Source organism: Pinus tabuliformis, chromosome J (genome assembly GCF_031772625.1).
Source record: "Pinus tabuliformis cultivar Carrire ecotype Pingquan chromosome J, CPIR1, whole genome shotgun sequence".
Lineage (NCBI taxonomy): Eukaryota > Viridiplantae > Streptophyta > Pinopsida > Pinales > Pinaceae > Pinus > Pinus tabuliformis.
In genome coordinates this window covers 577,670,674-577,684,962 of record NC_142295.1, presented here as the reverse complement: position 1 = coordinate 577,684,962, position 14,289 = coordinate 577,670,674, and the positions used below count along the sequence as shown (strand labels likewise).

Sequence of the window (14,289 nt, the reverse complement as noted above, 5' to 3'; positions counted from 1 at the left end):
GATAAAATATGTAAGCCCTTGAATAAAGGAGGTTTGAACTTTAAGGATCTCAGTCTTCAAAACATAGCCATGGGAGCCAAGATTTTTTGGAAAATCATTGGTCCTCATCCAGGCTGGGCGCAAAGAGCATTATGGAATAAGTATTTTACTGGGGCGCGGAAAAGACACTTGGACAATTCCCTGCCCACCACCAGATCACAATTGTTAAAACTTTGTCACAAAGCAATTCCTCTAATTAAAAACAGCACGTTTTGGATACCCGGCAATGGAAAATAAATTAGTCTCTAGGATGACGGTATCATGATGTACCCTCCCCTGTCAAGCAACAGCTCCCTTCAAGAGTTTTGTTCATGGTTGGATGGCGTTGGGCTCTTTACACTTTGGGACATCTCGACATGGACAGGCAACACTTGGTTGCGTTGGAACCTGCCGCCCGTGCCAGCTGAGTTGACCAATGATCGGGACACTCTTCTCATGCTATTGAATGGGAAGGCACCTCTGTGTGCAGGGAAGAAGGATGCCTGTGGCTGGGGAGCTAAGCTTGGAACATATACAGTAGCGTAGGGGTATAAATCATTGGAGGAGCGTCCACATGTTCCACCAGATCTTGTTGTGTGGAAGGGTCTATGGAGTTACAAGACCATGCCAAAGGTGGACTTTTTCTGTTGGCTGCTATGCCACAAAGGAATTCTTACTAAGGAAAAGTTAAATAAGAAAGGATTCCATGGACCCTCACGATGCCAATTTTGTTGTGACAGTGAAGAGAATGCCCACCATTTAATGTTGGAATGCAAATACTCAGTAGAAATCTGGCAGAATCTCTTGAGCCACTGGAAAAGAGTGTTCATCTTGCCAATTTCTATCTCTGATTTATTTGCAACCTGGCAAAGTTTTATCCAGGAACACTTCCAAAAAATGAAAGCTTTAAGGCTGCTTGGCTCTCCTTGCCAAAATTTATCTGCTGGCAAATTTGGCTTGAGAGAAATAGAAGAGTTTTCAGAGATGAAGGGAAAAATCCGAAATTCATCATAATCAAGATAAAAAGTCAATGGAAAGAAAGTCTTGGTGAGCATTTGTCGGATTCGAACCTAAGTCAATAGGACTTAGATTGGGGCACTTCATTGGATCTCCATTTCTCTCGAGAAATAAGACATCACAAGGAAAAAAAAAGAATGGCAATTCAGAGGGAAGGAGAATGAACTATTAGAATGAATCACCAGGCAATCTAGGCATACCTTGTTCTTTGATGGGGCAGCAAAAGGAAACCCCGGTATGGCAGGGGCAGGAGGAGTTATAAAAAACAAGGAAGGCAGAATTGTGACTAACTTTTCTTGGGGAATATGGTACTCCACAAGTATCCAAGCTGAAGCCTTGACACTTCTTCAAGGTATCAAGCAAGTCAAGGCCCTTGGTTTAACAAAGGTAAATGTTATCGGAGATTCTCAGTCCATTATTAAAGTCATAGTGGAGAATTCTCCTCCTGCTGATCTTAGATTAGCTAGAATGGTGTCAAGAATCAGAATTTTGGTGAAATCTCTTCAGTCTGTTAATTTCTTTCATCTATTGAGGGAGAACAATAAGGATGCTGACTCGAAAGCCAACAGAGTGGTGCCTCTTACAGCTGGCTCTCTCTTGAGAGATGGGGCCGAGGAGTGGGACTTCATTCCATAATATTTTTCTCATGTTTTACTGCATTATACTAAATCAGTTTGTTTGTGTTCATAAGATAGGGAAAATAATGGAAATAGATTCTCTAGTTCCGAGTAAGAAACATTGGCACCCAAATCTTGGGGCCTTTGATCATCTGGTGGAAGAAATTTCATGGGCTTGGCTTGAATTATTGTAACCGATGAAAGGAATTTTAGCCACAGTTCTAATATAAACCCATACCCGTTCTTGTAAAAAAAACATAGGTTTGATGGCAATCAATTGAATTTTGGGCTCATCTATGTGTTTAATAATAGAATTTTTTTTATTACAGATTGTGGTTGTATCTTTACACAAAACCAATTTGAAGTGTAGATGTCCAGAGAGGATTCTTGCACCCAAGTCCCTCTCTAGAGAGGCATAAAAATAAACTGCAAAAGGAAATTGAATAGATGTGTGGGAAAAACGATATTGTTATCTGTGTGTTAGATTAGCTGCTAAATATATTTTTTTGTAAACCATAAGGGTCTCTTTTTCTGAACCTAAAATAAATAATGAAATAAAATGAGACTGGGTAACCAGAATTGGCCTCAGCAGAGTATCCCTAAAAGAAAAAAAAATCGAGTATAAGGACCCACAGCAACTGGAGACTGTAGACTGAACGATAAATGTAGTGCGAGAGATGTGAAAGTAGTTAGGCATACTGGAGATTTGGAGAGAAAACCCTATAACAACCACACAAAGATAACAAGATGATTAACTCAACCAACAAGAGTATGGAAGAAAAATAAAACTAGAACTAAAGAAAAGAAAGCTCGATAGCGCAACAAAGGGAAAGGATTATACCCATAGGGCAGAGAAACATCATCCTCTTCTTCCATGTTGCAGTGAGAAGGCCCCCTGTATAATTCTCCAAGAACTTAAAAACAAAACAAAAATCTTTGAAAACACCTTTGGATAGTTTTTCGTAAAAGAAGAACCTTAGTAAATAATGGCAACCAAGAAAAAACATGAAACTCAACTTCAAACCCACAGGAGATCGGTTGTTGGAGACTTGGTGAATCCTTATTTTTGTTTCAATGGTAGACTATGGTGTTGTAAAATAAATTAGGAAAGAATATCAGTGAAAGGACCTTCGAAACAATCAAACCCTGAGGAAAACAAAAATCATTTTTAACAAAAAATACCTTGCAAACTTGAGTATGAGGCAATTGAAACTCTAGGTCGGTGAGTGTGAGAGCATCTCAGTCATTTGGGGAGAGGAAAGGTGTTGTTCCATGGTGGCAAGATCAGAGCTCCTCCTCTCCTCTGGTTGTGAAATAATGGAAGCCACTCTACCTATTCCCCATATGTGGTTACCAAAAAACTAACCCTATGAAAGGTAGTCGTAGAATGAAAAACCATTCCAGGTGTAAATCCACAATTTATTTTGTTCCAAAGTAGGACAAGGGTAACATTGTTATTTTAATATAAGTCTTGTTGTTACAAATGAGTTTCCAAAAATTTCAATAAACACTCAAAACATAGTACCAATGTATGAGAAGGGATGTGCCTGCCATTAAGCCCCAAATACATTATTAATCACAACCAAAAGTAGTCCATCCCACATACATAACTTTAAGGAAATTAAATTTTTTATAAAGGGAAGGATAACCAAACCCTCACTATAAATTATCATCACCAATGTAAGCATAGAGAAGCATGTACGTCGCAAGTTGGAAGGAAGGTTATGCTAACACATGGAATAGTAATAAGTTCTTTAGATGAAGGTTAAAAATTAGTAACAATCGACATGTTAAAGTGTAATAAATGTTGTTTTATTGGGAGAATAAATATTGTTAAAGTTCCTAATTAGGGCATCAAACTTTTAAAAATATAATTAAAAAAAAAAATAAAAAAATGAATTGATACTCTTGAAAGCATAACATATATGTAAACTTATAAGACATGGAGTATAGAAAAAGAAAGAAAATTTATATCTACCATACCTAAGCAAGTTGCTACATTATTACTATACAATGTTGATGTTTGTTTGTTTTCTTTTAAAGTAAATATGTAGTGCCAGAACGTAAGAAGGAATTTTCTTATTGCAAAGAATATTACGTCATTTTTGTGAAAAAAAAATAACAGGTGGAGATATGACAATGATTGTTTTGATATGAAAATCAATCATGGTCAACCATGGTCCAACATCCCATTGTGAAAAATATTATCTCAATACGAAAATCAACCACTGTAAACCACAGTCAACCATGTTTATTTTAGGGTTTATAGTATTTATCTTAGGGTTTATATACCTTGTGTTTATATTATTCCCTTGGGTTTAATATTATTCCCTTAGCTTTAATATTATTCCCTTGGGTTTATAATCCCTTAGGTTTTTAGTATTATTTCTTGGGTTTATGATATCAATCATGGTCAACCATGGTCTAATGTCACATTGTGACAAATATTGTCTCAATATGAAAATCAACCATGGTCAACCATGGTCAACCATGGTTCAACATCGCATTATGACAAATATTGTCTCAATATGAAAATCATTCATGGTTAACCATGGTCCAATGTCGCATTGTGACAAGGATTGTGTCAATATGAAAATCAGCCATGGTCAACCATGTTTATTTTAGAGTTTATAATATTTATCTTTTTGTTTTAAGGTTTATAATATTTATTTTAGGGTTTATATACCTTGGGTTTATAATATTAATATTATTCCCTTGTGTTTATAATCTCTCGGGGTTTTAGTATTAATCCCTTAGGTTTCTTATTCCCTTAGGTTTATAATATCAATCCCTTTGATTTATTAATGTAAGGGTACATATTCCTAGGGTATAATATTATTCATAGGGTTTATAATATTAATCTTAGGGTTTAATATAAATCCGTTGGGCTTATAATCATGGTCAACCATGGTCCAACATCCAATTGTGACAAATATTGTCTTAATATGAAAATTACCCATGCTCAACCATTATCAACCATCGTCAATCATGGTCAACATTGGTCAAACACGGTCGACTATGGTTAGTTATGGTCAACCATATTCCAACACCTCATTGTGACAAAGAATGTCTCAAATGAAAATCAACCATGGTCCAACGTCACATTGTGACACAGATTTTATTGGTATGAAAATTGGTCATGCTCAACCATGGTCCAACGTCACATTGTGACACAGAGTTTATCGATATGAAAATTGGTGATGCTCAACCATGGTCCAACGTCGCATTGTGATAAGGATCATGTTGATACGAAAATCAACCATGGTAAACCATGTTTATTTTAGGGTTTATAATATTTATATTAGGGTTTATATATCTTGGGTTTAATATTATTCCCTTGGGTTTATAATCCCTTGGGGTTTTAGTATAATCCCTTAGGTTTATTATTCCCTTGGGTTTATAATATCAATCCCTTGGGCTTATTAATGTTAGGGTTCATATTCCTATGGTATAATATTATTCATAGGGTTTATAATATTAATCTTAGGGTTTAATATAAATCCCTTGGGTTTATAATCATGGTCAACCATGGTCCAACGTCACATTGTGACAAAGATTGTCTCAATATGAGAATCAACCGTTATCAACCATTGTCAACCATCGTCAACCATCGCCAATCATGGTCAACATTGGTCAAACATGGTCGACGATGGTCAATTATGGTCAACCATATTCCTACGCCACATTGTGACAAAGATTGTCTCAATATGAAAATCAACCAGGGTCAATTATGGTCGAACGTTGGATTGTGAGAAAGATTGTCTCAATGTGAAAGTCAATCATGGTCAACCATGGTCACATTGTGACAAAGGTCATCTCATGCTCCAACATCACATTATGACAACCATGGTAAACCATGGTCCAACGATGTATTGTGACAAAGATTGTCGCAATATGGAAATCAACCATGGTATAGTGTCTCATTGTGACAAAGATTATCTTCGTATGAAAATTAACCATGGTCAAGCATGATCCAACGTCGCTTTGTGACAAAGATTCTCTGAATATGAAAATCAAACATGGTCAACTATGTTTATTTTAGGGTTTATAATATTTATCTTAGGGTTTATATACCTTGTGTTATATTATTCCCTTGGGTTTAATATTGTTCCCTTAGATTTATAATCCCTTGGGTTTTTAGTATTAATCCCTTGGGTTTATAATATCAATCATGGTCAATCATGGTGAACCATAGTCCAATGTCACATTGTGACAAAGATTGTCTCAATATGAAAATCAACCATGGTCGACAATGGTCCAATGTCACATTGTGACAAAGATTGTCTCGATATGAAAATCAACCATGGTCGACCATGGTCCAACATTGCATTGTGACAAGGATTGTCTCAATATGAAAATCAATCACGGTAAACCATGTTTATTTTAGGGTTTATAATATTTATCTTCGATTTTATATGCCTTGGGTTTACAATATTAATCCCTTGGGTTTAATATTATTCCCTTGGGTTTATAATCCCTTGGGTTTATAATATCAATCCCTTGGGTTTATTAATCTAAGGGTTCATATTCCTAGGGTATAATATTATTCATAATGTTTATAATAATCCTAAGGCTTAATATAAATCCATTGGGCTTATAATCATGGTCAACCATGGTCCAATATAACTTTGTAATAAAGATTGTCTCAATATGAAAATCAACCATTCTCAACCATTGTCAACCATCATAAACCATGGTTAATCATGGTCAACATCAGTCAAATATGGTCGACCATGGTCAATTATGATCAACCATGGTCCAACGCTACATTAGACAAAGATTGTCTCAATATGAAAATAAACCATGATCAATCATGGTCCAACGTCGCATTGTGAGAAAGATTGTCTCAATATGAAAATCAATCATGGTCAACCATGGTCACACTTTCATAAATATTGTCTCATGGGCCAACATCACATTGTGACAACCATGGTCAAGTGTCGCATTGTAACAAAGATTGTTTCAATATGAAAATCAATCATGGTCAACCATGCTCTAATGCCGCATTGTGAGAAAGATTGTCTTCATATGAAAATCAATCATGGTCAAGCATGGTCCAACGTCGCATTGTAACAAAGATTATCTGAATATGAAAATCAATCATGGTAAACCATGGTCAACCATGTTTATTTTGGGATTTATAATATTTATCTTAGGGTTAATATACCTTGTGTTTATATTATTCGCTTGGGTTTATTATTACTCCCTTAGGTTTATAATCCTTTGGGTTTTTACCTTGGGTTTATAATATCAATCATGGTTAACCATGGTCCAACGTCGAATTGTAACAAAGATTATCTCAATATGAAAATCAACCATGGTCATCCAGGGTCCAACATCGCATTGTGGCAAAGATTGCAATATGGAATTAATCATGGTCAACCATGGTCCAACATCGCATTCTCACAAGGATTGTCTCAATATGAAAATTAACCATGGTTAACCATGTTTATTTTAGGGTTTATATACCTTGGGTTTAATATTATTCTCTTGATATTATAAAATGTGGTTGATAAATGTCGATAGATGTATATCAACCACATTTATTGATATTTATATCAACATTATTTTTTATTATTTTTTATTTTTCAATATTAACGATAATAATTTAATTATTAAAATTATAAAAAATAATAATAATAATAATTACAATTATTTTATTATTATAATTATTATAAAAAAATAATTTTATTTATTTTTTATAATAATTATATAATTTAATAAAAAGGTGATATAATAATAATGATATTTTTTTATAATAATAATTATTATTATTATTATTTTAAAATAATTATATTTTTTATAATAATAATAAATTATTATTATTATTATTATTATTATTATTATTTTATAATAATAATAAATTATTATTATTATTATTATTATTATTTTATAATAATAATAAATTATTATTATTATTATTTTATAATTATTATAATGTTTTAAGTAAAATAAATAAAAAAAGATGTGTTTCGAATCTATATTGAGGTTCATCATCAATAAGGATGGATAGTGAGATCCATAGATCACATAATTATAGTAGAGATGCGACAGCAAAGTCCTAACAATCACTAAGAAAACTAATAAATAATACGTTATAGTAAAAAAAAATTATTTTTTTTAACATTCTTTTTTATTTTTGTTAAAGAAATGCATAGAAAAAATTATTATTATTATTATTATCATCATCATCATCCATGTAAAATAATTAATTAATTAATTAGAAACAATCCAAAGTAACAATAAAGTGAAAATAAAAATTAACAAAAATAACACAGAAGAGTATCAAAAAATAATATAAAAATGTATATTTATATTCATATAAATCTTATAATACAAAACTATAATATAGAATTTTAATACATACTATATTTTAATATAATTTTGCTTAAATAATGAATCACAAAAGCCTCCATTCAAAAATATTTTAATAATTATAATCAATATTATAATTATTATAATAATAACTATAATAATTATAAAAATAAATAAAAAATTACAATAATTATATCTTTTTATAATAATTATTATTTTTTATAATTATAATAATTATATTATAATAATAATTTATTATTGTAATAATGGTTATTATTATTAATATTGATAATAAATATTAATATTAATTGGTTGATATAAATATCAATAAATGTGGTTGATATATGCTTATCAGTGTTTATTAACCACATTTATTAATGTGGTTGTGCTAGTTTCATATAAAAATTATAATTTTAAAAATATTTAAATTTATATATATATATATTATTTATTTTAATTTATAATCAATTGTGAATGGAAAATTAGAGAAGTTTATTTTTCCGTGAAATGAACAAGTTAACGAATTTCATAATTCTACTATTTTAAAAAGGAGTTGTCTATATGTGAGAATTTTTAGAGTTTCCCGCGGATTTTTGGTCAAAATTGGGCGAAAAAATTGTGGTCAAACCTTGATTTGTGTTGTTTAAACTGGTTTTTGGACTACATATAAAGATTCAACACCTTGAAAAAAACACCCTAGGGCACTTCGATTGTGAAGAGTTCACCTGTCAAACTTGTGATTTCAATAAATCTATGTCAAATTTTAGACAAATTAGATAGGAAAATAAACTAGAAAACTTTTCAAAAATTCACATATAGACAACCCTTTAAAAATTCACTTGCTAAAACCAAAATAAAAGATAATAACATTTTTTTTTTATTTTTTTGTGCATAGAGGCGCTTATGGTAGAGATGTTGTAATATAATGTCTAACACTTTGATTGCACATGAGTGCACAGTACAGTGGTCGGGGCAGTTGGCTTACATGCACCCCTCCCGCGATCAATTCTCGTCAAATGTGGCGCTGCGTGGATCATAGAGCAGCTATATATTGGAGTAATAAAAATGTAATTGATGTGACTGTTGATGTATATGTAAATATTGTACAAATTGGGCGTAATATAAAGCTTCTTCAGGGGAGTAGCCCCCCCCGCCCTTCCAAAAAAAAAAAGTGTTTAACACTTTGAGTAAGTCAATTTACATAAAAATAAATAAAGAAATAGAAACAAAAAAAAAAAACAAGAAGAAGATTAACTAATGTAATATAAACATTTTAGTTGGGTCAAAATAAATAAACATAAAAACAAAAATAACCTTATAAAAATAAAATAAAAACAAAAATAAAAATAGTTCAGGGTATTCATATGGAATATAGCTTATTTAAGGGGGAATTAAAACAGCCTAGATCGATCTTAACTTGATATCTACCAAGCCCCTAGAGAGATCAAATCTCTTACAAATCTCTTGTACAATAAAAAAAAAATTTGATTCCTCTAAACTCTTGATAAATCTAAAGCTAAAATAAATCTAAACTAGTTAAATATATATATATAATCAATATTTATTTTAAAATTAATAAACATCATCATTTTTATTAATAATATTAAATTAATTTTAAAATAAATAAATATATATATATAAACATCTTACTCATCCTTTACTATTAATCAATTCTATTATTAATTATTAAATATTTAAAAAAAAATAGAAATACCTATAAACCATGACGACTATTAATTAAATTTATAATTAATTTCATTTATTAATTTAAATTTTAAAATTAAAAATATGAACATCTTACTCATCCTTTACCAAATTATTAATTTTTAAATATTAAAAAAATAAAAATACCTATAAACAAGGTATACCACCATCTTAATATTATATACCATCAATCAATTTCTTCGTTAATTATCAATATTAAAATACTGACAAATAATAACTCTTCATTAACCATATATATTTTAAACTTAGTATAATCTATATTTAATTTTTGGGCTTTTCCCTTTTTTAGACAATTTCACTTAAAATTCAAAAAATATAAATTTAGTTTGCCAAATTTAAATATTATTGGTCTTTTTGAATGCTAAATTCATTTATACGGTTATAACTATTTTAAGTAACTATAGATCACAATTTTTTACCACCGCCGCCGAAAAAGAAAAAAAAGTAGCTAACATTTTATTTATGAGCTACATATTTTTTTATACGCTTGCTTTGGCCCTTCACTGTAATCAATAGTCAACCAAATACAGTAATATCCACAGATTCTTCCGCGATCCACGTTGCAGTGGAATCCACGTATACGTCCACTGATGATGACGCTTTTTCAAATGTATCAATAATTCTCCAGCGTGGGTGCGCAATCCTCGCGCGGGCCCACGTGTAACAGACGCGTAACAAACGTGTGCGAGGGGCCTCCTACGGTAGGGTGACAGCATCTGAAACAGGGCGGGCCAGCTGGCAGAGAGATGACACATCACATCACATAACTTTCACTTGACTAGACCAGGTCCATGTCGTCTATCCGCCAGAAGCAAAGCTTTCCTTTCAACAAAAACTGGTGTTTTTTATATTTGGTGGTCCGATTCATCCACCAATGCATATTGCATACCCACCCGCCCTTCCTCCTCCTCTTCCTCCCACCTGCCCTCACAGGCATCTCTGTGCTTGGGGAGCATTATATTTTTTTTGGGTACAGGACGAAATGGGAGGCCAAATCTCGAAACAGAAACAGGTATGGCAAGAAAAGAAGCAACTGGGGGAGTTACAGCGAACGGAAGGAACCGATTTCCCGGGTTCAGATTTCCACACCACGGATCACAAAGAATGGATGTCTAAGTTACTGGCGGAGGAAACCGGGCGGGATCTGAAAATCGAGGACATAGTTTGGCCGGGAACCCACGACTCCGCCACCAACAAAATCGGCATTCCCTGTGTGTCCCGCCCCTTCGCGCGCTGCCAGTCGTGTTCCATCTATCGGCAGTTGCTCAACGGGTGCAGAGTCTTCGATATTCGGGTGGAAAAAAACTGGCACGTCTGTCACGGGATATTAAAGACCTACAAAATTGACGTGGTTGTCAACGACATAAAGCGTTTTCTGTCGGAAACCCACTCGGAATTCATCGTGTTGGAGATCAGGACCGAATACGGCCACGAGGATCCGCCCAAATTTGACGAGTGGCTCGTGGAACAGCTCGGCGATTTCCTGATCCCCCAGGACCACGGCGTGTTTGCCAAAACTCTGGCGGATTTGCTGCCCCGAAGGGTCATCTGCATATGGAAGCCGTCCAAGGCCCCCGCGCCCGCCGCCGGCTCGCCGCTCTGGAGCTCCGCCCATTTGAAAGACGACTGGATCGATACGGATCTTCCGTACACCAAATTCGAGAGCAATGTCAAGAATCTGGCGAACCAGCCGCCAGTGTCGTCGCGGAAGTTCTTTTACCGCGTGGAAAATACGGTCACTCCGCAGGCGGATAACCCAATTCTGTGCGTGAAGCCTGTGACGAATCGCATCAAAAGGTATGGGAGACTCTTTATTTCTCAGGTGTTCAAAAGGGGCCTCGCCGATCGGTTGCAGATACTGTCTTCCGACTTCCTCGAAACCGATTTTGTGGATGCTTGCATTGGAGTCACGCGTGCCAGAATGGAGGGGAAGGCTTAATACATCGACCCACTGCGCCTGCATATATTCATCGTCTCTGATCTCATTTTTTTCCGCCATGGTTATCATTATTATGTTGTGTCAGATCAATTTTTCAGCAATTGTGGTGTTGCAGCTTCATTCTCCATTTTGTTTCAGATAATCTGTATGGTATCAGGTACCATATAGAGCATCAATTCTTTGGACAGGGTATGTACGTCCCCCTTTCTTTCTCTTGTTCTACACAACTGTGTATTCCTAATAGAATATGTAACTTCTGTATTTTTAAATGAAGCGATGGGCCGTCCTCAGTGTGAATCTGATGGTACACAGAACTAAATTGACATCTAAATCGAATATACCCTAAGTTGAATACAGTCGGTTTTCTTGCACTCCACCCTGTTCCCACCGCACTTCCTCATTTACCGCGAATGATTTCGGAAAGAGTAAGCTTTTACCTTTAGAAAGGAAGGAATAAAGTTAGGCCAGGCAGGCAGACACCGGTATACGTGAAGGAGATTCACACGCATCCAGTGACTTCTTGGCACGGTTCACCCATGTACAGCACACAAGGTTCAATCAACATCAATCAACCTTCTAAGAACTTTTTACTATTTCACAGTGGAGAAAGTCAATTTTACATCGCAATTATATATAGAAAGAAAGAAAGAAATTATTTTAACGTCCACGAGGCTAAAGATAGCCTATGGGACAGATTGCTTTTTCATCTGCTTGATGTATTCGGCCCTTTTTTTGTGAAGCTTCACAATAAATGCTCCCGTCTTCTCGACAAACCCCTCGTTAAATAGATTATCCCAAGAGTTAGCTGCCAGCGTATCTGCGTAACTTTCCCTGTTGTCTTTGAAGGCCTCACATTCTAAAATAAAATGTTTTTCTGTTTCCACTTTTCCGGAAGAACAAAAAATGCATACCCTTTCCTCCCACACTTCCTTTGGCCTTTTCCAGCGCCCTGTTTCACAACGGAGTTGATGAGAATTAGTCCTTAACTGAGCAATAAGAATTTTGGCTTTCCAAGAGATATTGGCCTCTATGTATGCTTTTGGTTGATGATTATGAGTGGGATTAAACACTTCAATATAGTAATTTTTCTTTCTTCCTAGCTCCTTCTCCCAAGTACGTTTGTGGAACTTTTCCATAACAAAAGCTTTTATCTCTTTGTTGTTTATGGGGCACGCGTTCAAGCAAATATCCCATTTACTAAACCATTTGTTATTTTGTTGCATCCAAGTTTTTTTGCTCTTGCACAATCTATCATTAAAGACAACCTTAGGCCATCTACCATCTTCCATTTGCTCAATTTTTTTTAAATAACTTATGACTCGCACCATAGCAATTGCTTCAATAGGAGCAGCCCCTGTTTCACTTAACAAGATATCATAAGGCACTGCACTTTTGATCTTAAATTTGTTTGTAATCAAACGCTTCTGAATTTTCTCAATTTGTCTCCACTGCATGTCGGAAGTACTACTAGCCCACAGTTCACAACCATATAGAATCACTGGAATCACTAGAAGCCCAAAAAGAGTTTGAGTGGTCTTCCAGTCCCATAACTCTGCCTCTCTACACCTATTTTGAAAAGCATAAAATGCTTTCCAACCCCCCAAAGTTCTTTTCTTTCTACAACCATTCCAGCTTAGATTTTTGTTGAAGTCAACTCCGAGGTATTTGTATTCCGCAACTTCTTCCAGAATGTTGCCTTCAAAGTAGAACTTATGTTGATTATGTTTTCTTTTCTTAGAGAAGACCACTACTTTCGTTTTGCTGATATTGACTTGCATCCCCACACTTCTACAAAAATGCTCAAGGGATAGTAAGTGCTCTTGCAAACCAAGCGCCGATTTAGCAATCAGAATAAGGTCATCTGCATACAAAAGAAGCCTTATAACAAACTTGCACAAATAGATACCATCACCTCCTTGCGAATTTAACCACTCCTCAAGCTTGTCGATATATAAACCAAAAAGGGTCGGAGACAGTGGGCAACCTTGCTTGACCCCGATATCGCTTCTAAAACTTTCAGAAATGCCTGCCGAAGTTCTAATTTTGACTTTCACCTCTTCATACAGTCTATGCACAGCTGCTCTCAAATGTTTAGGAACCCCAAGTTCCTCCATTCTTTGCCAAAGTTTATCCCTAGGAACCGAGTCAAACGCTTTTCTGAAATCAACAAAGCAACAGAAGACTTCTTCCTTATTCTCCCAAACTTTTTCAATGATGTGCCTTAGAGTTATGCAATGATCAACTGTTGAATGCTTAGGTCTAAAACCTGCTTGCCCTTTAGCACGCTTATTTCTTTCTTCTGCCCACTTGCTAATTTTGTTTTCTAGCATGCTTCCAAATAGCTTTGCAAACAAAGGGTTTATCATGATGGTCCTATAATTGGAGGGATTATTGATGTCACCGCTCTTGAAAAGAGGTATTGCCAGACTAGTTGTCCAATCTGTGGGGAGCCCTTGTTGTATGATGTTGTTGAAGATTTTTGTAATGTGAGGTGCAAGGATCTTTGAGCCCCACTTTAGATATTCTGCTTGGAGTTCAGCTAAGTCTTTTGCTTTTCCAACACCCAACTTCTTGATACCCATCTCTACCTCTTGTACCGTGAAGAGTTTAGTATCCGTGTTGACCAAGGGGGGAGGGTCAACCTTGGGAACCTGCTCA

General features: G+C 34.7%; 2 protein-coding genes across 2 annotated transcripts; both read left to right on the top strand.

Moving 5' to 3' along the window:
* Nucleotides 1-1,272: 1,272 nt before the first annotated feature.
* On the top strand, nucleotides 1,273-1,671 carry LOC149228298 (uncharacterized). The gene has a single exon (XM_089380730.1). It carries the CDS (start codon nucleotides 1,273-1,275, stop codon nucleotides 1,669-1,671), a length of 399 nt encoding a protein of 132 aa, XP_089236856.1.
* An 8,827-nt stretch (nucleotides 1,672-10,498) lies between these two features.
* On the top strand, nucleotides 10,499-11,987 carry LOC149228297 (uncharacterized). Its single transcript, XM_089378143.1, has one exon. It carries the CDS (start codon nucleotides 10,567-10,569, stop codon nucleotides 11,629-11,631), a length of 1,065 nt encoding a protein of 354 aa, XP_089234269.1. The 5' UTR covers nucleotides 10,499-10,566; the 3' UTR covers nucleotides 11,632-11,987.
* Nucleotides 11,988-14,289: the final 2,302 nt, after the last annotated feature.

Excerpts from the sequence above, each read along its gene's own strand:
- LOC149228298 (XM_089380730.1), top strand. The coding sequence starts at position 1,273 with ATGGCAGGGGCAGGAGGAGTTATAAAAAACAAGGAAGGCAGAATTGTG.
- LOC149228297 (XM_089378143.1), top strand. The coding sequence starts at position 10,567 with ATGCATATTGCATACCCACCCGCCCTTCCTCCTCCTCTTCCTCCCACC.